The 24841-nt window shown below is 41.5% G+C and overlaps 1 protein-coding gene across 2 annotated transcripts in view; it reads left to right on the top strand.

Moving 5' to 3' along the window:
* Window positions 1-21689, top strand: part of APP1 (aminopeptidase P1) — an 89872-nt gene extending 68183 nt beyond the window's left edge. The window contains exons 13-16 of one of the 2 annotated variants that reach the window (XM_087373828.1): window positions 5029-5133; window positions 5283-5354; window positions 13089-13213; window positions 21062-21689. In XM_087373828.1, coding sequence (XP_087229954.1) covers window positions 5029-5133; window positions 5283-5354; window positions 13089-13213; window positions 21062-21211 — 452 coding nt within the window. In that variant the 3' untranslated portion in view covers window positions 21212-21689. Of the gene's footprint in view, window positions 1-5028; window positions 5134-5282; window positions 5355-13088; window positions 13214-21049 lie in introns of both variants that reach the window. The other variant, XM_087373827.1, reaches the window with a different exon arrangement.
* The last annotated feature ends 3152 nt before the right edge of the window (window positions 21690-24841 follow it).

The raw sequence follows: 24841 nt of genomic DNA on the forward strand, positions 1-24841 counted from the left end.
TGAATTTGACATGACTGATTTGGGCATGTTAAATTTTTATTTGGGGATCCAGTTTATACAAGACAAGCGTGGCATCGTTATGTCTCAATCCAAGTATGTGCAGAAACTCTTGGATAGGTTCAACATGCATGATTGTAAGCCTATAGCCACTCCCATGGAGCTGGGGCTGAAGCTTACTATGTATGATGCAGGTGAATCAGTGGATGTCACACTTTACAGCCAGGCTGTTGGATGCCTCATCTACTTTTTTCTTTTTTTTTTGAATCAGTGGATGTCACACTTTATAGCCAGGCTGTTGGATGCCTCATCTACTTACATGGCCCGATATTCAGTATGCAGTATCTCAAGTGAGTAGATATATGTATCTCTTCATGCTCAGAATCCTCTTCTGAATACCTAGCTGCTGAAATCTCTTTATAGTAACCTGCTGAATAAGTTGAAACATATTCTCAACAAACTAGTCAGTATTCAAAAGAAATTCTCTCATCCCAAATGTGTTATTAAACTAGGTAGACCTTGGCTATATATGATTTTGCGTTGAAGAGCTTAATAATCATTAGAAACTATAGATCATCAATCTCTCATTTCTTTTCAACTCTTCTATTTCAGCCATGTTCATCCTATAAGGCGTTGTACATGGGGGGGAAATTTCTTTATTCTCTGTCCATACTCTACAATGAATATGCCTACTCTCTATTCAATGAATGGATAGCATTTACTCTTGGTTCTATGTTCACTGTAGAGTCTTTAATGAGCAGGTAGAAGCCTCACCCTCCTGCTTGGATGCTTTGCCTTTCCCTTTTACAGAATTGGTTTTGGCAATTTTGGCTAATAGAGTTGAATGTTAGAATTATTGCTATAATTTAGCAGTGACCAATGTAATGTAATAAGTAGGTTAGGGGCACTTTTCCCTCACTTAGAGGTTTTTCCCCCTAACCACAGTTAGTTCACTAGCTATGGTTAGTGAAGTGATAAGGTTTTGTCACTTAGACAAAACCCATCACTCCATTCAATTGTAACACTCTCATCTCATTGCAACTACGTTTTCAGCTCTCACACTCTCCTGCTCTTGTTCTCACCTTTGCTCTCTCTCTCCCATTCTCACATTTGGTATCAGAGCAGGTTGACCTTGCTCTTTGCTTCCTGCCTCCAGCTCCAGCTCGCAAGCTCCATCTGTTCACCATCCATGCAATTCGTACGGACTGATTCCGTACAGTTCAGTACTGTACATGCGCTGCCTTCCGTACAGCCCCATCGCCATTGCTGATGTACCAGCTCGTCGCCCGTACAACTGTACGGTTTGCCGTACAATCCGTACAGCTCCTGCACCTGATTTCGTACAGCATGTACTGCACCTGCGTCACCAACCGTACACCTGCAGTTCGTCCGTACATCCCGTCCGTGTGGCGCCGTACAATCTCCGTACGACCGTACAGTCCAGTCGCAGATACCGTACCAGCTTCAATCGCCATCCGTACAATAGGCGTCAACGTACAGCTATACAATTGCCTATCAGTCCTCCGTACATCGCTAGGCGCTGCTTGTCGCACAGTATGTACGGTTGTTCATACATTGTACGAACAAGCACCCGTACATTTGCAGCTCTGCACCAATCGTTTTCTTTGCAGGGCCTTCTTTAGCAGAGGATTCTTTGCAAGAGCCACTTTGCAGGTGGAGTTTGCACTTTGCATTTTGTGGATTGGACAAGTATTGCAGGCAGATTGCAAATTGGCCAAGAAATCGGGGCTTTTGCAGGAGATTAGCTTTTTGGGTGAAATTTGGCTCAATTTCAACAACAAATTTGGGGCTTTTGTTCAGAAATTGCAGATTTGGGACTTTTAGTAAATTTGCTCCTTTTTTGTTGCAATTTCAAGCCACAAATTGGGGCTTTTGTGTTCGGAGAGCAATTTGATAGATTTCAGTTCACACTACCTTTCTGTGAGTGTTTTGAAGCACTCTTGGCAGGTTTTGGGAGAGATTGAATGCTCTGGCAGATTTCTGACAGAGACATTACAGAGATTTAAGTTGCATTTTTAGCCAGTGTTTGGCTGTGTTTTTTTTGGATTTGTGCACTCCATTCCCAGCAAGGGAATTCAGATTTGCATTTGCTGTATTTTCTTTCTCAAACATGGCCCAGCAAAATCAGAATGATTTCGGTTTCAGTGGTCTCTCACAAGAGGATAAGCTGGATGGTACCAACTACTCCCTCTGGAGTTTTATGGTACGCAATATTCTGATTTCTCGTAATTTATGGGACAATGTAAGTGGGGATGAGTTCCGGCCAGCAAATGTGGCACCTAATACCCCTCCTCAACAAGGAGGAGGCAGAGGTCGTGCACAGGGTACAGCTGCAGCACAAGTTATTGGTGCAGTTATACCTACCACTCCAGAGCAGAAGAGATGGGATTCACGTGATGCTTTAGCTTTGTCGTGTATTTCTCTTTCAATGAAAAGATTCATCATTCCGCATATCCGGTCGTGTAAGACCTCAAAGGCAGCATGGGATATTTTGGAGAGCATGTGTGCAGCTCAGAATGAGGCTAGGGTGTCTTTTTTTAAAAGAGAATTGTCTCATACACATATGGAAGAGGGTGACTCCATGTCAGTGCACCTCACAAAGCTACACGATTTACGAGAGCAGTTGTTGAATATTGATGAGATCATTCTTGATTTAGAGATGATTACCACTACTCTGAATTCTCTTCCTGAGTCTTATCTCAGCTTTCATACCTCGCTGAATTTGTCGTTGAGGGGGGGTGCAAATCCTCTCACTTTTCACGAGTTGATAGGACTTCTGCTGCAGGAAGAGCAGACCAGGAAAAACATGGCTTCATGAGCAGGTGAACATGCCATGCTCTCAAAATTCAAGCCTAAAGTAAAGGGACAGGCAAAGACTTCAGCAAATCAGCCTTCCAGTGGTTCAGGACAGCCTTCTCAAAAGGCTAAGGGTGATGCAGGTAAGCCCAAGAAGAAGGGAATATGTCATTACTGCGAAAAGCCAGGTCACTACATCGGAGAATGCAAGAAAAGGCTTGCAAAAGAAAAGAAAAACAGCTCCGGTATGGCTGTCTCAGATTCAGCTCCTCATGCATCTGACAATGAGCAAGCTACAGCCAACTTTGTGGAGCACGACTATGCCTTCTTGTCTTGCATTTCAGACTCTCAGTTGGCTGCTCGGGATAGTACAGCCACTTGTAATGATGACACTTATGCTTTTCTGACATGCAGTTATGATTCTTCCAAGGATGCATCAACTTTCAGTGTCAATGAGACACATAATACATGGTATTTTGACAACAGTGCCTCAAAGCATTTCACTTCCAGGAAGTGTCTCTTCACATCTCTGCATCCACCACCCGTTGGTAAAAAGGTCACATGTGCCAACAACTCCTCCTATTCAGTTCGTGGTACAAGAGAAGTTGAACTTACAGCCATTGATGGCTCAACATTCAAAATTTCTGATGTCTTGTATGTGCCTAGTATCACAAAAAATCTACTTTCAGTGTCCACTCTTAACAGAGCTGGATTTCACGTCATTTTTGAAGATGACAAGTGTGCAATCCATGATAGAGAGCATGACTATGCCTTGAGATTGTCTCGCACTTTGTTGCGTGGTCTTTTTCAGCTTGACATGTATGAGAAAAGACCAGCACATGCTCTTGCAGTTTCCACTCCTACTACGGCTATGCACAATGCGGAGTTATGGCACGCGAGATATGGACACATGCATTATGGCAGCTTGATGACGCTTCAAAAACATGCCATGGTTGATGCATTGCCTCCTCTTGAAACACCTCCTCCACATGCCTGTGAAGGGTGCATTCTTGGTAAAATGCACAGATCTCCTTTTAAGAAGGATGGATCAGTTAAAGCTGTTCGAAAATTACAGCTTATCCATAGTGATGTCTGTTGCTGGAGAGTTACGTAGTAGCTGTGTTGAGTGAATTCTGTTTATAAAGATGAGGCATCATTGTCTTGGTTCTTAATGGTCACCTGTCTTCAAATGCTTCTTTATTTTTGTTTAGTCACCTTCTTCCTTTCTTCTTTATTTCTTGTTTTCTTTCTCTTTTGTTTTTTTTGGGGTTTTTTTTGGACGTATTTTAGTAAGCACTAGGTAAACACTGGGTTGCAAGCAACTGCCAAAGCACTATGGCTGTCAATGTAAATGGTAGTAGAAGTTGGCTGGCTGATGTCAAGATCTGCTAGCAACTTGCGGAACTAGACACACTCTGCTGTATCTGTGAAAGATGCCCTATACTCAGCTTCACAACTGGAAGTGCTTCTTGCTAAACCATGAGATGCATGAAGATCCAAGCATGAACAGTGCCACTGTGGGACACTCTAGTGTCATAACATGGCTACCTTGCAAAGTCTGGCCACATGTTGTCTATGTGCTTCCAAGCAGCACAATTTGTAGTGAAACCGAGGATAGCTGCTTATGCTTGGGCACTGATGACGACATAAGTGTTGCTTTGCTTGCTAAGTATGTCTTCCTTTTGTTTTTCATTGAAGTTTTTGTTTACCTCTATTTTTTCTTCTCTTTTCGTTTTCTCTTTTATTTTCTGCATAGATTTTTGGTCTTTAGAACAACAAAAAATCTAAATTTGTACGATTGGACATATTCTAGTCTTACAAAGGTATATATATATATATATATATATATATATATATATATATATATATAGTACTAGCTACAGATACCATCTCTACTACGTAATCACGAAGACAAACTAATTGTAGGTGTGGAAGTTTAAGTATAATAAGAATCCTTGTCTTGCTGAATTTGGGTACTTTTTCTGAATGCGATCAAGGTAACATATAGACAGTGATTCAAAACCTGTGTCATGATGAGAAATTTAGATCTGCAACTTCTTGAATACATGTTGGGTCTTACTCAAACATGTTGTTTTAATCGGAACACTAGAATGGAAGGGATGTTAAACCTAAGCTTTCTTTCAACAGAGTTGCTAAAGAAGTAAGTCTTATGCAAATTTGATGTGCTTTTTTTTTGTTACTCTGTTTGAATAGGGCATGCACTTGATATTCTTGCAAGAGTGCCATTATGGCAAAGTGGCTTGGACTACCGTCATGGGACAGGTCATGGAGTTGGTTCATACCTTAATGTTCATGAGGGTAGGCTTAACTTTTCAATCCTGAGTTACGGTTCAATTTTATTGGAACTGTGCGTATAACGTTTTACAATGTGTTTACTATCTAACAAATGCTCGATGCTGAGTCCATGTTGTTTTGATCAATTTATGTTTTATAAATACGTGATTCAGGCCCACATTTGATCAGCTTCAGACCACAGGCTCGAAATGTTGCTCTTCAGGCTTCAATGACAGTCACTGATGGTTATTTTTCTGAACTCTGGCCTATGCTGTCTTTTGTCCAGAATTTCCAATGATAAGAAAGCTCATGACTTTTTGTCTCACTTTTCCGGTAAGGAAGCTCTTAATTTCCCACTTGTCGTAGTCCTCTTTTCTCTTCATGGAAGAAAATTGAAGGGTGGACTGATTTGGGTATGGTATTGTAAGAGTTTGGGCCAAGTTTTACATGAGATAGAGTTGGGTATCAGATGAGAACTAATATTAAACACACATCATTTATCCTTGTCATTTACAGTGATAGGTTATCAACATAGGGAATGAAAATGTTGCTGTGGGAGGACACATGTCTTCAGAATAGGGTGCTTTTAATTTGAGGGGAAATGGAAGGATGGAAGAATGACTAAAATACCCAAAGCATTGCTACAAGGCAGATACATGTGGCACAAGATGATAAAATTTAGAATGTTACATGTTGGCGACAATTTACAAGTCATATTTAAAATTTTAGGGCAACAATTGAAATACATTGTCCGAAGCAAGAACAATGCAAACACATCACTTCCCTAGACCCCTTGTTATTTGTTGCTTATCTCATGCATAAAGACAATGTCACATGCCTAGAGATGGATTACAGGCAATGGTAGTAGTACTTGACTATGAACAGTATATGGGAGTGGCCTTGTTCTGTGAATTGCAGGCTTACTCATCAATCACATCAACCGCAAGTGGTTTTGTTTGCTATCATGTCTCCAATTCGCTGGATGAGAGAGTAATTGTTGGTCTTTTCTTACTCCACAAACTATGCAAGTATTACACAAAGAAACAAGAACATTGTCATCACATTTCCTAAATGTGAGCACTGCATACTAAATTACATGCTGCAGAACTTTTTGGGGTTCCTGTCGATGAGGGACTCGTGGCCAAGTGCAGAAACTGACAGAGAATACAGTAGCATGTGCAATCTCATGTTTGGTATGGCACTACCAATCTTCCTATCTAGAAGAAGAATTTTGTGCCACTACCAACCGATTGAGGATCCTAATGGTGGGCATTTTGGCAACAGGAGGAAATGTTAATGCTAATGCTGATGCACAATGGATGTCAGGGTAGTCCTCAAAGAAGTCCTTGTCTAGCTCTTCCACTTTGTTTGAACGACATGCTGTGTCACGCCCCTTGACAGGCATCCTATGCTTGAAGTCATGCCAATGAATATGCTCGGGCACCAAGACTTTTACATTGTAACTCTTTCTATTAGAATGATAGATTTTGAAAAGCTTTGGCCATTTGCAAACATCAGGTCTATAAAAGTCAGACGTTAGAAATCAATAGTATTGTATTGAACTTATGTCTAATTCTTTAGGCTATTATGTTGTTATTTGGCATTTGTGGTGTAGTAGTTATGTGTAGATCTTGGACTTATGTTTTATGTGTGACGATGAGTGCCGGGAGACAAGATCTCACCTCATACGGGAGCAGGCTTTGGGACACTTGACGAGGTCTGAGGCATAGCGGGTTTCACGACGTTAGAGACGGGCGTTCCTCTCACATAGAATGGATAAGGTGATTCGATCTTTTCGAGGAGGTGATCCCACCTTTGCATGGGTACTCTTATCCGAGGGGAAGCCGCCTATTCCCATCACAGGCCTAGATGTATGGCCCACCTATGCGACGTCCCTTTATGACGTTGATAGGACAAAACCTGTATCAAGTTTTTGAGCACTGTATATAGCTGTGGGTAGGCACATAGTAGTACACATCTAGGGTAGGTGTGGGCTTTTGGCATTTGTGGATTTTTCTTTCACAAGCATGATGGACTGATGTATAGTTTTTTTGAGACAATAAAGTATGTTTTGCAGGGACTTCATGGGAAATGATGAAATTGCAATGTGGTTGTACCAGACTTTCAAAGCAAGGGTGTCCAGTGTGTGGTCAAGTGAAATGTTTTTGGGGTCATGTAAAGTCAAGTCATGAAGGGTTTTTTTAATATTTTCCTGAGTCAATGTGCACTTGCATGTTACAGGAATTTGATGTGTTCTGGTGTCCATGTCAAGGGGCTTTTCATGTGGGTGTACCGGGGTGCTTGCAAGCTTTAATGTGCATGCTAATGTGTGGGAATTGTGTGACTAAAGGTCCAAAATGTGCATTTAATGTGCCTTGGGGGTATTTGCATTTTTTAATGGAAGAGTGGTAAATTCTACGTGATGACGTGGCTGGAAAATCTAGAAGGGAATGTATGCATGCAAGGTGGCTACGTGATCAAGAAAAGGGGATGCTCTGGCTGAAGAGTGGGCTGATACGTGGGATGGCGGCTACTGGAGAGTGCTGGAAAACGTTGATGAAGAAAGAGAGATGGAGATGGAGGGGAGGGAGCGGGGAAGGAGAGAGGAGAATCTGCTGATCGATGAACGGATGGTTGACGGGCTCCAAATCATTGTACAAGAGCAGTGCGTCAGGGTGTAGAGGGCTGTGACAATCTGAAAGAGCGATTGGGCTGTGTAGGGGCTGTCAAGGGGGTGTGATGATCTGAAAAGAAATAACACAGGGCTGACGATTAGCTGAGCGGAGAGCTAATGGGCTGATTGACATGAAGTGCGGGTTGCTTATTTTTTTGGGCTGTGGGTTTGTTACCTTTAATCACGCACAAGTGTGCAGGCTGCGTGGGGGAGCTTAGCTGGAACAGAAGATAGAGTGGGAGTTGTCGCTGCTGGAAGCACTCGTGATGTGGCTGCTTACAATTCTGAGTATGACGTACAGCTTGTGTGCAAATGCAATAGCGACTGAACGAAAGTCATGATAGGGACTTTAATCGTTGAGGTTTTAGGAATCTATAGGTGGAGGGGATGACCCGATAGATTAGCATTCTTGGGGGTCCTTTGTGCATGAGGATTCCGTACGAGAAGCATAAGTACGAGCTGTTTATCATATACAAGTTGCTGGAAGGAGGTGTTGTAGATACATCATGTGTGGTTGATCTGTTGTACAAAGAACGAGTGTGTGTGAACTCTTGGTTGACACAGAGCTACAAAAAGTCAAAGCCTTCTTTCCCCTCTTTCAAAGAGTCTGTGTTCCTATGTGTGTGTTCTAGTTAGATTGTGTGGGAGATTAACTTGTTATTTGTGTGCTCTGGATATCTGCTCTGGAACTTGGTTCATAAGCTCATCATCTACGAGCCCACATTGCAGTTGATCCCTATGAAGTCTCAACTATCTGACGTGGAGAAGTACATGATTCCTGGTTGTTTTTCCTCTTTTTTCCTTATCAACGTCCCGGATTAGGCATCACCCGATATGTCTACCGTCCCCTAACCCACCACTTGTATCCTATTCACTGCACAAAACGTGCAGGCTGCATATACGCCGGCTCCACAACCGGAGAGCCCAAGACCATGAGGGACTTCGGGCTGAGCAGTTCGCATCATGGACAGGAGTTCCTAGCCCTGATCCTAGCAAAGATTTTCAGCCATGCTATATGTCATGGCTTCCCTCCTGCTTGGAGTATCGCTACCATTGTGCCGATACAAAAAGAAGAAGATCCCATGGATATTGGAAACCACCGCACTCTCATGATTGGTCATATACTGGCCAAGGTTTATGGGTTGGTACTAGAGAGAGAGCTACACAGAGACACACGGGAAGCGAGCATTGGGACAGGCTGGTTTCCGAGGAAAGGCTGGTTTTGCCATATCTTCAGTTTGAGAGTAGTGATTGAGGAGGCGAGATCGAGATCTCAGAAAGTCTATGCCTCTTTTGTAGACTCGGAAGGCATCTGGCACAGTCCCATGATCTAGCATGACCATGCGACTTCAAGAGATGTAGATTCCAAATGCCATGATTTGGGGGGTGATGATTCACTGTGAGTCAGTGAGAGGGAGAGTACGTTGCCCATGGAGGCATGCCATATTGGGTGGAGAGCATGATAAGAGTGGAACAGGGATGCCCGCTTTCACATACGCTATCTGGGCTCTATATCGATGAGATCACGATGTCCATTGACCGCCTGGGAGGCAAGGATCACGGCTGGCTGATCTCATGATACATATACTATTGTATGTGGAGGATATAGTTCTCCAATCCTCCTCAGCAGTAGGTTTTCAGATACATCTAGATGCCCTAGAGGTGTTCTGTAGAGAGAGAGACTTCACTGTTAACCTTGGCAAAACCAAGGTTATGATTTTTAACACCTCGCGGCCAATACTTCATCGACATAGCTTCACCTACCAAGGAGAGCATGTGGAGATTGTGCAGTCCTACACCTACTTAGGGGCCAGTCTTCACGATGGTAAAAGATTTGTGTAATGAAGCACCATGTATCCTTCCAAATTTTTTCTGAAAGATTAGGTCGCAACCTCCCTCAACTCTATGCATATCCAGGCTGTTATGAGCAGTAGCGAGGCAATTCCTCCTCCAATGCAGTCCACATCTTGTGCTCCACTGTGAAGCTCATGAATGAGGATCACAACGACGAGCTATTGAAAAAGTTGCATAAGTGGTATGAATCCTCCACTGATTTGCAGATTGAACCTCTTCTTGCTTTAGATCGCTTAGGGGTGACCAAAGCTCAAAGCAATCGAATGTTGATATGAAATTTGCAAACCATTTCAGGTGTCCAGAAATGCCACCTCTAGGCACTATGCTACAAAGTCCTCGTCAACCAGTTGCCCTCATCAGCTGAAATAGGCATACGACTTGAGAAGAAGATAATGATAGCATGCTTGGCACATTCATGTACTGGGTCAACTATTTCATTAACCTCCACCATAATTCCAACAGTGGGAGGAGCATCTTTCCAATCCCTACGTGTGTCTTCAAAACCTTCATGCATAACATCAAACACCAACTGTGCCTCTTGAGAGATGTAGACAGGGTTGTCCTGACCCAAAGCCTACATCAGCTTCTTGTTTTTACAAACCAAGGTAAAGTATATGGACAACTATGGACAGCGAATATGAACAAAAACCCCAGCAATAAACATGCCATAAAAGGACTATCAGAAACTCGGGATAATTTCTGAGGTAAGAGGTTGGAAAAAGAGGAGAAACAGCAAAACCCCCCCACAAAAAGGAGAATATGGGCAGAGATGAAAATCGGAGGGTAAGAGGGGTAACGCTGCAGAAAGGGAAGGCAAAATGAAACTATTGACAGGCGTCTTCAGTAACCACACAAAGGCAAAGAGGAAAACTCCCAAACAGCACGCGAAACGAGAAGAGGTCAGAGAGCAGCAAGTGGCAAAACCTACAGCGGCTGCAAGAGACCTGCATACAACCCGAAAATGCCCTGGAAGACCCCAAAATGACCTCGGAAGGTAGTTACAGGCTCACGAGCAAGAATGGCAGAAATTGAGACCTAGAAAAGGCCACATGAGGGCTTGGAAAGGTCTACGTAGGGGCAGAGAAGCCCCAGAGAGGGGGCGGCCTGAGGCCGCCGCCTGACCAGCAGTAGACTAGGAGGAAGGAGGAAGGCAGTGACCTGCTCCCTCACAGCACCACACACACATTTTTTTAAATAGTGAAATCTTATATTTATCTGTGCGAAACCTCAGAAGAGGTGAAAACCCACCATGAAGTACAAAGTAAAAAGATTACAAGTAGGCTCTTGGGAAAACCCAGGAGGCTAGGTGAAAACTAGAAAAGTGAAAAAAGTTTACAATTTACTAGGGAATGCAGATAACCAAAAAAACTCCAAAAAAACAAAAGGAGGAAAATATGGATTTACACGCCTCTAGGTGGCGGCATAAAGACAATATCCTCCAAAGTGATCCCTTGTTGTAACAAAAAAGCATTGAGTGAAGTAGTAGTGCCATCAATAAAATGCAACTTCTTTTGACCTTTGTGATTCTTCTTGACATAAGCAGGAAGACAAAACCATTTAGTCACTAAATCAAAAACCTGTTGCAACATAGGATGCATATCCTCAATTATAAAAGTACTTTTTGGGGGAGGAGAAGCATCCTGAGTATCTTGCACTCTCAAATCCAGAGTGTGATCCAGTGTATTATCATCAACTATATCAGAAGAAGAGAGATCCACCTGCATATCTTTTTCTCTCAACTCCATAGGCTGCTCCTCATTACTATCAACAACTATATCTGAAGGATAGATCTACTTGTAGCTCAATAGACTGTGACTCAGCGACTCAATAACCGGAGAGGCTGCCTGAGAGTCAAAGCATACCAAAAGAACCAAAGAAGGCGCTATGTCTGAAGCTTTGCCATGAGATTGCACTCATCTCCATACTTTTTTAAGCTTTTCTTGCTCTAACTTATTAGACTGGAGAGGAGTAGAAGCATGAGGAAAAGCTAAAATGCTCTTCACAACATGAGATTGACGTGAGGGTGAGGGGCAACTCCGAGCAAAGTGACCAATTTGCCTGCACTTGTAACACGCATTCGGAAAGGATGCAAAATGTAAAGGAATGCGAAATGGATGCGCCAAGCCATAATCAATATCCAAACATGAGGGTATAGGTTGCTCTCCCACAGAATGCAAATTCGGATGTCCCTACTTATGACCAAGAAATCCCGCTTGGGAAGATCCAAGACTCTCCCTAAAAGGGCTGCAAGGGAGGAAATATGTGGGAGAAGAGGTATCGGCAAAGCCTTCAAAGTGACCCAGACAAGACAAAAACTCATGAGATTTTTGGCTTGGTCAAATAAAGGATCCCAAGGCATAGCATAAGCAAAATAACCAGCACCATTTACCCCTGCCACATTAACCAACTGATACACTGTGTCCACAGCAGTGCAATGAGCATAGTAAAAACCCTTGCCTAGAAAGACAAAAGATTCAATTTTATCATTACCAACTGCTGCAGTGGACCAGGCTTTCAACATAGACACGTTCATTATTCTCCCCATGAAGTAGATGCACACTCGCTGCGCCTGAAAAATACTACTATGGAGGGGCTCAGGAGGAAGAAATCTAGATGCCAACGAGGATGAATCCTTAGCTTCCAACACCGATTCCTCACAGAGACGTCGAAGAAGCCCCAACTGCAGAGACGAAGAGGGACAACTCGAAAAATCATATTTGATCGTCTTATCAGGCTGAGCGGAGGTCGAGTAGTGAATTGCTCTCTTTTTTTTTCCAAAGCCTTTCAAAGGTGAAGCCAAAATTTAAAAGGGGACTGTGGGTCTGATAGAAAAGGGGAAGCCTGCAGCGGGGAAGGAGAATCTGAAAGTGAAGGGAGGGTGAAGCTATGCCAGCAGATGTTCCAGCAGAGGAAATGGGTATGGGGGATGTTCCAACAGAGGGCGAGGGAAATGGCAGGGCAGGGAAAATGGAAGAAGTCGAAGTTCCAGCAGAGGGTAAAAGAGAAAACAAGGAAGTATGTACAGGCGACGGCTGCAATGGTGGCTGTAACAAAAATTCCACAACAGAAACGGACTGTGGCTGTAACGAAATATCTACAACGGAAACGGACTGTGGCTGAGATGGAACTGCAGCAAGTCCAAGAAAAGCAGGTGATGATGATGGAGTAGCGAGCTCCATCTCAAAACCTCACCTACACACACCACACACACACACACACACAGCGATTACAATATCAAAAGATTTCATTGTAAGACAAGTAAACAGAGTAATCTATCTGAGGAAAACATAGACAATCATAGAAAGATTGTGCGAGTGACATCTGGAAGGAATGAAAATTGGAAAAAGTATATATTTGTGGAATGAACACACACACACACGCACAATCTGTTTATTTGTTTATTATTTATTTTAGCGGGCATTCCTATCTAATTTGTTGTATTTGTGATCAGAACCAGGATATTATGAAGATGGAAACTTTGGTATTCGGCTGGAAAACGTCCTCATTGTCAAAGAAGCATCAACTGAATATAATTTTGCAGATAAGGGGTATCTAGCTTTTGAGCATATAACTTGGGTACGCACACTTATCTCCCTCAACTAAAAGATCTTGTCTGTCTATATTTGATATTTATGTGCAAACACTAAAGGTGACCGAGCAGAGTGGATAGGCAAGAGTAATTGTGGAATTTGTAGGCTAGGGCAAGCAATGGAAGCTCAAAAGGAAGGAGAGGAGACAAAAAACGAAATGCTGTAATGAATTGCTCCAAAAATGAGTGGAGGCTCAAGAGAGCCAATATAACAAAACCGTAGGGCTAAGTTCCCTAACTGGGCTAAGTGCCCTAACTGTCCTAAGTGATACATGTACTAACTGTACCAACTGACCTAACTGCATGTAACTAGGCACATACCAAGGAATGAGAGGCACCTATGGATAGCCCATAAAATGGCTGAAGTATCTTGGACACGGCTGAGAATACCTGAATATCTAATGTTATCTAATGTCATGGTTGCACATGTTCATCCTGTGGGGATATAGCAACCTATGACTGTACAGAGTACAACATATCAAGTCACAAAAGGTACTAAGCTGAAAGCTTGCCGAAAAGCTTCAAACTTAGGTCAAGGTAGAGCCTTCGTAAAAAGATCTGCCAATTGGCCTTCAGTGGGAACATAAGACAACTGAATATCACTTGGTGATAATCTCCCTTTGACATAGTGATAGTGAACCTCAATATGCTTTGTGTGAGCATAGAAACAGGATTCCGTGCAACAATCAAAACACTCTAACTGTCAGTGAAGATGATGGTAGTAGTGTGACATGCTTGAAGATCTGTAAGTAACTTTCGGAGCCAAACACACTCCACTGTAGCTATATAAGTTGCTCTGTACTCAGCTTCACAGCTAGAAGTAGCAGCTGTAGTCAGTTTCTTGCTGAACCAAGAGATGCATGAAGTACCAAGCATGAAACAGTTGCCACTATGTGACACATGGGTGTCCCAACAGCCAACTCAATCACTATCAGTTCCATGCATAACAAGTAAGAATCAGCCTCATAAAGGAGGCCCAAATGCTGAGTGCCTTTGAGGTACCTGAAGACATGCTTCACGGGTGCGTAGAGGGGCTGTGCATATATATGCTCAACTGTGAGACAACATACTGAAGATCGGGTCTTGGCATAAATAAATCAAACAACCAACTGCTTGTTGATAGATAGTGACATCACATGCACCGCTGCGATCCTCAGAAGAGAAGTGAAAACGAGGCCCTAATGGTGGATACTGGCTTGCAATCCTCAAACTGAAAACGCTGCATATGCTGTCCAATTTACTTGGATTGTGACATCAAAATGGGCCCCCTCACTGCTAGCAAATTGAATGCCCTGATAGTAATGCAAAAGAACAAGATCAGACATAGCAGATGTCTTTTGCAAGTCAAGCTTAAAACCGGCAATTAGTTCAGCATGTATCCTAGTCACAAGCATGTCATCCACATAGAGTACTAAAATCAGCAAATCTGTCCCACTCTTGCTGGTGTAAACAGTAGCCTCTGTAGGGCTGTTCTAAAAGCCAAGGGTAAGCAAATAACCATGTATCCTGGAATACCAATCCATATAGGGCTTTCTTTAAGCGGCATACCTTGCTTTTAGAACCTTCAACCTCAAAGCCAGGAGGTTGGGAAACATAGACCTCTTCTTGCAAATGCCCATGAAGGAAAGTTGTCTTGATATCAAGCTGATGTACCTCCCAATGAAAGTGGGCAGCAAATGTAATAACTATGCTAATAGTAGTGATCCTAGAAGTGGGGGCAAAAGTCTCCTCAAAGTCAATGCCTTGCTGCTGAGCATAGCCCTTAGCAACAAGACGGGCTTTGTAACGGTCCACTGAACCATCAGCTTTCCTTTGAATCTTATAAACCCACTTAGTTCTAATAGCATTCTTGTCAGAAGGCAACTCACATAACTCCCAAGCAACTTGAATAGCCCTAAACCAACAATCATTTAGAAAGGCATCCTTATGGCATAGCGGCTCTTTATTGCATGCTGTAGCAACCAATGCACAAGCAATCAAACTAGTATGCTCTTTACGGACAACAGCTGCTCTAGTAGGGGCTGGCAGGGGAGTATCCTGTTTACTGTCTTTTAATATGCCAGGAGCCAATGAGGAACCTTTTTGGGCTCCTATGTTTCAGCTCTCTCGAGGTCAAGAGCCATGTGCACAATGTCGTGATCAAGCTGAGGCATATCAGGCTGTAAATGGCTCTGAATATCATTCTGCACATGTGGCTGCAAATGACCAATAGATGTAGGAGGAGCAACCTCTGATGTGACATCATCATGAGCATTTGACAGAAACAAAGGCATCAAGCTGTCAAAGAGATCAGATACATCAACAACGTGCTGTTTTTGACAGTCCAGCGAAGGCATAGAGGAGGATTCATCAAATACAACATCCCTACTGACAAAACACTTGCCCGTGCGAGGTTGGTAGAGCTTATAGCCCTTGCTCTTTGAGCTATACCCAATAAAAATGCATTTGACAGCTTTATCATCCAACTTTGTGCATATTTGAGAAGGCACACGTGCATATGCCAAGCATCCAAAAGTCCTCATGTGAGAAATCCTGGCCTTATGACCTGTCCGAGCCTCATAAGGTGTGATGGTCTTCAATGCCTTTGTGGGACATCTGTTCAAAATGTAATTAGCACTCATAATCAACGGCATCCAACCACAACTTGTAAGGCAAGTGCTTGCCTTTCAACATACACCTGGCCATCTCCATGACTGATCTATTCTGTCTCTCAGCCACGGGATTATGCTGAGGAGTGTAAGGCACAGTGTATTGATGATGTATGCCACGTGAGGCAAAAAAATCAGCAAATTCCTTTGACATATATTCACCCCCCGTGTTTGTATTGATGTGAGCAATTTTCAGCCCCCTCTCATTCTCAACCAAGGCAATAAAATGCATGAAGCATGCAAAAACTTTAGATTTGGATTTCAATGCGAAAAACCAAGTATACCTGGTGAAGTCATCAATGAATGTGACAAAATAATAGAATCCCCCGAGAGGTGCAACCCACATTTGTGCACAAATATCGCTAAGAACCAAATAAAGCTTGCATGAGGCACCAACTCTCCTATCCTTGGGAAATGCAGAATGGTGCATCTTACCAAGCAAACAAGATTCACAAACATGCTTTGAAGGAATATGCATATTGGGAAGATCAACAACCATACCATCCTTATGTAGCTTCACCAAAGCCCCAAAGTTGAGTTGTGCAAACCTCTCATGCCACAAATGGGTATCTGCCATGGTAGAAGAATAAACAGCAAAGGATCTGCATCTGCAAGTCCAGCATCATCCAAGCATGTGTCATAGGCATCAAGTCTATATATCCCACTAGTCAATGTCCCAGTCAAGACATGGTGAACGCATGTGTAGCATCATAAACCACACATCGAACACCATAAAAAAGAACCTGATAGTCACAAGTAGCTATGGATGAAATAGAGATGAGGTTCTTGCGAATGCCTGGAGCATAAAGCACATTCTCTAGAGTGACTAGACCACAAAAAACAGAAGTAAGAGCAACTCGTCCAATGCCTTTCACTATATATGATGCATTATTGGCACATGTGACTGCCCCCCCCCCTTAGATGCATGCTCAAGTGAGCTGAATAACTTCCTGCGGGAAGTAATGTGCTTGCTAGCACCACTATCAAAGAACTAGGCATTAGATACATCAGAAACTGTAATGCAAGCATCATGAACCTCACGAATATCAGGATTATCCTGACATGTAAGAAGAAAAGCCCAATGCTGATCTGTGTTGTCTCAAGGTGTACCTGTTGCAAACATTCCCGAAAATGCCTCGAAATGCAGCTCTCTTCGCAGTAGATGCTCCAAAATGCGATCTTCACGTGTCAAATGCACAGTTTTCGTGACACCAATTAGGGAACTTAGCCCACAGTTTTGTTATATTGGCTCTCTCTTGAGCCTCCACTCAATTTTGCAGCAATTAATTACAGCATCTCGTTTTTTGTCTTCTCTTCATTTTGAGCTTCCATTGCTTGCCCTAGCCTACAGTGATATCAGAGTAGGTTAGGGATCCATTCCCACAGCCATTGGCAGCTTGTTCAAGCTGTTTGGCAGCCCCTGGACCTCTCATTTCTGCTGGTTTGATGGTTTTCTACACACCCATGGAGTGTTTGAGGCCTCTCCAAGCACTCCACTAAGTGTCCTAACTGTCCTAAGTGGTACATGTACTAACTGTACCAATTGACCTAACTGAATGTAACTAGGCCTACAAGGCACATACCAAGGAATGAGGGACACCTATGGAGAGCCCATAAAATGGCCTACAAAATTATGAGGCCCTCTCTCTCTCTCTCTATATATATATATATATACATATGTATGTATGTATGTGTATATATACATATACATATACATATATATATATAGATAATGGCGTAGACTTGACAATGACCTTGTTAATCATAGGTTGAGTCAAGACTCAAGACCTTGATGGGTCCGCTAGACCAACGTATGTAGGGATGCTACTAATCCTGCTGAAGATATTCTACAATCCTTGGCACAAAAAGAGGGCCAAGGGATGCTGAGGGTTGCAGTCATGCTTAGTGCAACCCATGAATAGAGTTGATGACAGGACTAGGATTGCAGGTGAACATTTGAGTGATGATGCAGGAGGTGATAGTGCGAGGCTGCAATTGAGTCTCAGGTAGATTTTACTAATATTGACCAAGTTTTGTGTAGTACTATTTGCATCCTCCCAAGTATGTGCAGTTTCTCCTCTGTATACGTTTTCCGTACTATTGAACTTGCAAGTTTCACATGGTGAAGTTTTCGTGTAAAGTACAGTCTGGGTGTGTTTATATAGATGGATGCTCATGTGCACATAGGGGTGTGGATATGTGTATCTGTAATGTCCATTGAGATATCCTTTAAAAGAGAATATCACATCAAAAGAGCAAATAGCCAGCATTTTAATATTGGCACAGCTTCTTCCTATCCTTCTTAAAACGCATGTTGAGAGTGACCATATGGGACCAACATATGGGGGGATGCCACAAGCTTGCAGGTAGTCTCTTGTAGTCCTGAGGGGGCTGCGTGGATGATTATCTGCGCAGGCTGGATGATTCACTTAAAATAGGTATGGATGTACCCTGGTTATAATTTTTATTTTCCCTCAGTGTGACCTCATTCCAGAGTTCAAGAATATAAGCTGAATTATGATTTTGTAAAAATATGATTAAATGAAATAACATGTGTTTCATGAGGGCTATTCTTAGTGCCACCCAATGCAGAGTTGAGCTAAGCCTGCAGCTGAGTGGATGTGCAGTTACAATGGCTATTATACTGACTGATTCATCTGAAATATAATGTATATCGTTGCCGTTCTCACCGCACCTGTATGTGGTGTCGTCCTTTTGTTATCCAATCGACTACCATGCTGACAAGAAGGTTGTCTGTGTAACAACTGACTCAACATCATCTGCAAGGCAAGATTCTGAAAGGGTGTGATTTTTTGGTGAGCTTTTTGTCATGAGCTTTTTTTCAATTTTCATGAATATTGCGAGCTTTTCATTCACTTGAGAGAGAGAGAGAGAGAGAGAGAGTGAGAGGGGGGGGGGGGTTTCATGGAGTAGGGTGGGTTGAAAATTTGGGTTGTGGTTGCAGTTAAGACGAGAGAGGGGGGGGAGGGGAGATAAAGGAAAGGGGAGGGATGGGCACATGGGTAAGGTGGCATGGAGAAGGGAGGGGAGGGGAGTTGGAACATATATTTGTTATCATAGTGGAGAACGTAGAGGGGGAACTTATAAGGTATGCAAAGAGGAGTGTAAGGAGGAGAGAGAGGATGAGGAATATGAAAGTTATGTTCATCTACTAAATGCAAAGGGGAAGGGAGAGCATGTGGGAAATTTGTTCATTTTCTCACATGATAATTTGTTCAGTGTATAATTTGACAGGTTTGACCTCATATTTGGATTCCTTGTCGAATTCCGGTCATTTTGAGTACCAACATGACCATATTCCGATAAAAATTGAAAAAATGGTGTTTTTGTCATTTTGGCCTGTTTTGGGCCTATTTTGAGTCTGCGCTTACAAATCCAAAGAGTAGACATATGTGTCTAAGGAAAGATAAGATCAAATTTTCTTTCTGTTGGGTTATTGTATCAAAAGTAGTTCTTTCTATATCTTTGGACTTAATAAATCTAATAGTAGTCCTTAAGATTGCCCTTTGCATAGGTTTGGAAGGAGGTGCTACATCTAATTTATACTCTCAATATTATTCTCCCAATGGAGTCCTTGACTATAAGCGACCGTCCTAAAGACATCAGAATTACATGACAAGAAACACATAAGGATACTTTCATATAAATTATTGATGCCCCAAGTTGTGCTTTTTCTAAAGTTATTGATTTGATCACATCTTCTTTAGTATTTTCTTTACTACTTTTGATACAATAATCCAACAGAAAGAAAATTTGATCTTATCTTTCCTTAGACACATATGTCTACTCTTTGGATTTGTAAGCGCAGACTCAAAATAGGCCCAAAACAGGCCAAAATGACAAAAACACCATTTTTTCAATTTTTATCGGAATATGGTCATGTTGGTACTCAAAATGACCGGAATTCGACGAGGAATCCAAATATGAGGTTAAAAGTTTCAAATTATACACTTTTAAAATGAACATATCTCCCATAGTTCCTCCCTTCTACTTTGAATATGGACATATCTTCCATAATTTTTTGCCTCCTACTGCCACTCATATCGCCCCCCCTTGTGCATAGTATACACTCTTTCACCCCTCCCACATGCTATGAAAATGAACATATCCTATATCCTCTCCCCCTCTTTCTAACCTCCCCATCTTTCTTATAACAAAAACACGTATGGATTTCTAAGAAAAGCTCGCAAAAACAAAGGAAATGGTAGAAAAGCTCACATTAAAAAGCTCACCAAAAGATTTTTCCCATTCTGAAAGTCTCCATTTACATCCTCCCAGAATGCTTTCTGCAACATAGGCTGGCACACAACCTGATTGCAAATATTGCACAATGATTGCAAATATCGCACAATGATCGGGTTGGAAGCAAGGCAATCCATGGCCTTGCAAAACAAGCCACCTTGTGCATTTTTCTCAAAACCCACCAAATGTTCATTTTATTAGTGGTGCTGGGAGTGAACAGTGGCAAAAATGAGAAAAGGACCTAACAAATCCCATGCAAGAATAAGTTTTATCCAACCTTTGAAAAACTAGTGGAGAAAGGAGACGGATGCATTGGGGCATGGTGATATATTTAACCAACAGGTTCACCAAACGCAGCCCTTCTGAGATGTCATCCAAAAACTCCTGAAATATGAGCTGCCTTATTGGTTAACAGGCCTTATTGACACATATTTAACTGTTCATATAATGGAATTTGAATGCTAGAATACCATCGTTCGAGGTAGGGCAGACTTGGATTCTTTGTATCATGCAACTTGCATGTGCCAAAACCTGCAGAAAATTACTTCAATTTCTTTAAAATGTGTGTAATTCTTTCACAATTTCATCATTCTCAACTCACAACCTTCTTCCATGTGTACTACATATTTAGGGTGCCATAACGATTTTAAGAGGGACAAGATATAACTTTTACAACCAAAACAAATTTGAAGCAGATTAATCCTCTGCTACAGTCAAATGACGAGCACATCCTGCACTGAAAAATATTTCTGATACATCAGGAGAGAACACATTTAGCTATTATAACGAGGTGTTCATTTACCTATTTCTGATGTGTTCTCTTCTGATTCATTGAGCCTCCTGATGTACATTTCTGATACAAATTTATGCAGTATGGTTAGTATCACATCTATCTAATTACTGTTATGGCAGGTTCCTTTTCAGAAGAAAATGATCAACATCTCCCTCTTATCTGATTCAGAGAAAAAATGGGTTGATGACTATCACATGGATTGTCGTAAGCACTTAAGTCCTCTTCTCTCAGGATCAGATCTTGAGTGGTTAGAGAAGGCGACTGAACCTCTTGTCTACTGAAGTGGACCAGTTGCAAACCAACAGACACTATCAGAACAATACATCAGGACTAGTTCTGTAACTAAGATGATGCATTTACACTTGAAATGAAAAATAGCATTTTATGATCCAACATCCGGATCTTAAATCACCCTATGGTGCAACTATTTGTGATTCAGACGTGGGAGACAGTTCCCCACTTGTCACGCGATCGAATTCCTTTAGGAACAAGTTTATTTGTTTGTGGGTCAATGATACTCTTCAGAAAAGCGATATACATCTATTGCTAGCATTCTAGAGAGTTTCAGGTATAGGTATCAGAAGACTCCATACCTCAAAGTCAAGAGTACATCTTTTTTATTTCTAAAATATTCATGGGATTGTATGCTTTTGGTGGAGAAGTACCGGATCAGATATAATTTCGAAGCTGCTGGCTCCAATGCCTTTCATCTATAATGTATTTCATAACATTTCATGCTGCATTTGAACTGGTGTTATCCATAAGCTCTAGTATGATAAAAATAGATTCCCTTGAAAGCTGGTTTTGGTATATATATAGTGAGGAACAAATGTTAAGAATTTTCATTAACAGGGTTCAATAACAAGTGTGATTCAAGCCACGTGCACCGCAACCCACCCTCCTTTCCCTCCCTTCTCTTCCTGGTGTTTCTTTGTGGGTCGATGGATATTCTTTAGAGAAGTGATCTATCTTTATTGTTCGCACTCTAGAGAAAGTTCTAATTACAGATAGCAGAAGACTCCAAGACTACATCTTTTTATTTCTAAAGATATAAAACAATATTCTTCTATTGGGAACCAAAAATTCCATTGGAACCATAGCATCTAACCCAAATGTCCTACAAAATGAAGTGAGGTTAGTCGTAACCTTGCAAGCCATCCTATAATCCCGTCATGCTGCATGCAACTTTGTATCCCAATCCGTACGATTGGCATTTAATCTTGTAATAACCAGTAACCTTAGAGTTTTTCGGTGGACTCAGCTTGTCCATTACACCATGGATACATATGTTGTAGCTACTTGGTGGACCATCATAAACTCTTTGGTTAGTAATTCAAACACTTCATTTATAAAATGAGTGCCTTGATCACTAAAAAACTCAATCGGGCATCCATACCTACATATGATATTTTCAAAAAGAAACATGGTTGTGATCTGAGCCAAGATATCTTTGATAGCCTTAACCTTAGCCCACTTTGTAGCATAATCTATGGCTACAATAACATATTTATTGTGATTTAAAAAGACCAATGAAATTGAGGCCCCAGCGTTGAAAGCTTCGCATGGTTCACTTGGTTGCAAAGGCATATGATCAGGAGGGAGCATTCTCCCTGTGCACTGACAAGCATCACTCCACCATAATCCAGCTTCTTACACCTCTGAGTAGTGAGGTCTCAAACAAAATGACCTCCAATAGGCCCCTTTTGAGGATGCAGCTTGTTTATGTGGCAATACCCATCTTAGCAAGGATTTTTCTACACCCTATCATTACAATTGTCCACCTATTAAGCTTTATTTTCAAGCCTTTGCGATTAGTTACACGTGCTAATCCTTTGTCATTTTCTTGGGAAAAGTTGCCTGTGAGAGATAATGGACTAATTATCATACTTTGTTTTAGTAAAATCAAGGCATCCGGCATTTTAGTTGTTACACCGTTACCACTTGTTGACATGGGCAAGCATGACAAATAGTCAGCTCCTTCGTATGACTTCCTAGGTTTATGAATAGTCTTGAAAATAAATTCTTAAAGCAATAGCATCCACCTTACCAATTTGCCTTGAATAAAGTTTGTTGATAAGGTATAATAAGGTTTGATGATCAACATAGAAAGTGAATTGATTTCCATGTAAACAGTGTTTAAATTTTTGTACACTATAAACCATTCCTAGTGCTTCTCGCTCGGTGTGCTATAGGTGCACTTGGATTGAGCCATCTACTTGCTTGCATAATAAACCAGATAATCCAACTTTCCACCTAGTTGTGCTAGTATAATCCCAATTGGATAACCAGAAGCATCGACATGAACATGGAAAATTGCATCCCACCTTGGTTGCCCAAGTATGGGGGTTCCAAAAGCATGTTTCTTTAATGTATGAAAAGAATGAGACAACTTGGGTGTCCATTGAAACTTCATATCTTTCTTGGTAAGTTCATACATTGGAGTTACTATCTTAGCAAAATCTTGAATAAATCTTCTTTAAAAAATGATAAATGAACTTAAGTGAGTTAAGGTTGTAGGATGAGGCGTTCTTTCTACGGCCTGAATTCTCCTTGGTTCAATTCTAATGCCATTCTTAGAAATCACATGAGCAAGTAGAATACCAACTCGAACAATGAACACACTTTTGGTAGAATTCAATAAAATACCAACTCGTCTATATCTATCAAATATCTTTCCTAAAGGAGCTAAATGAACAGAGACAATTGAGTATACACAAAAATCATTTAAATATACTCGATAAGATAGTCTTTGACGCTTCTACCATAAACCTTTAAAAAGCCTGATGGTGCATTCCGGAGTCACAAAAGACATGACTTTTGTGACAAACACCCCATTCATTGACCAAAGCATTCTTAGATGGTGCATTTCCAAGTCACAAAAGGCATGAGTTTCGTGACATAAACACCCCATTCAATGACAAAAGCATTCTTAGTTTGCTCCTTGGGTGCAACAAAAATTTGATTATAACCACTATAGCCATCCACAAATGAGTACATCTCATGTGCTGCAACTTGGTCAAGTATATCATATAGTTTGGGCACTCAGTTTCCTATAATCCACAAACACTTTGAGTTTTCCATTCTTCTTATATACTACCACAATAGAGAAGAGCCAACCACTTTTGTCAATGGCATAAATGAATCTAGCCCGAATGAGTTTATCTATCTCAGCCTTAACCTGCTTGGCATAATAAGGATTCATTCTATACCTTTGTTGCTAGATTGGTTTTGCATATGGTACCAATGGGATTCTGTGTTGATAGATATCTGAAGGAACCCCTTCTAAATCAATATAACTCCAAGCAAAAACATCTCGGTATTTAATGAATAGACCTTTAACTGCTTGAATCTGGTCACCAATCACATGGGTACTGATAACAATAGTCTTTGGCTCCTCCTTTATCTCCAGATTCAATTCTTGTGTTGGTTTTGGAAAAAAATGTTTAGGAACCAAGCCGAGTGATTTATCAACCTTTGCTTGGCCAACTCTCTTTCACCTACTATATCTTCAAGACATTGGTTGGATAAAGATTCCACTGTGCAGCTATTTTATCATCCTTAATCTTCTATTTGTGTTCAGCAGCCACTTGGAAGAGATTAAGCTCTCCCACTGGTAGGATCTGCAATTCCATTAGCCCAGTTTCAACATCCTATGGATACTAATCTTGAAATTCTAAATCTTTTGGTTTATAACTCTTAGGTACTTTGTCGAGATTAGCAGGAATCTTTACTTCTATATCCAATCTTGATTGTCATTAACTTATTTCCCCAGTCATGTAATACTTTTGTGCTATTTACCAAAGGTCTTCCAAGCAAGAGTGGGTAGGGACTCTCTTCCATAGGGATCACCAATAAACTTACTATGTAATACCCAATGGTAAGCACAAAATCAAAAAGCATACCTATTGATT

The sequence above is a fragment of the Dipteris shenzhenensis genome, chromosome 4 (assembly GCF_047967505.1).
Source record: "Dipteris shenzhenensis isolate YYH24624 ecotype China chromosome 4, Dip_SZ_1.0, whole genome shotgun sequence".
Taxonomy (NCBI): domain Eukaryota; kingdom Viridiplantae; phylum Streptophyta; class Polypodiopsida; order Gleicheniales; family Dipteridaceae; genus Dipteris; species Dipteris shenzhenensis.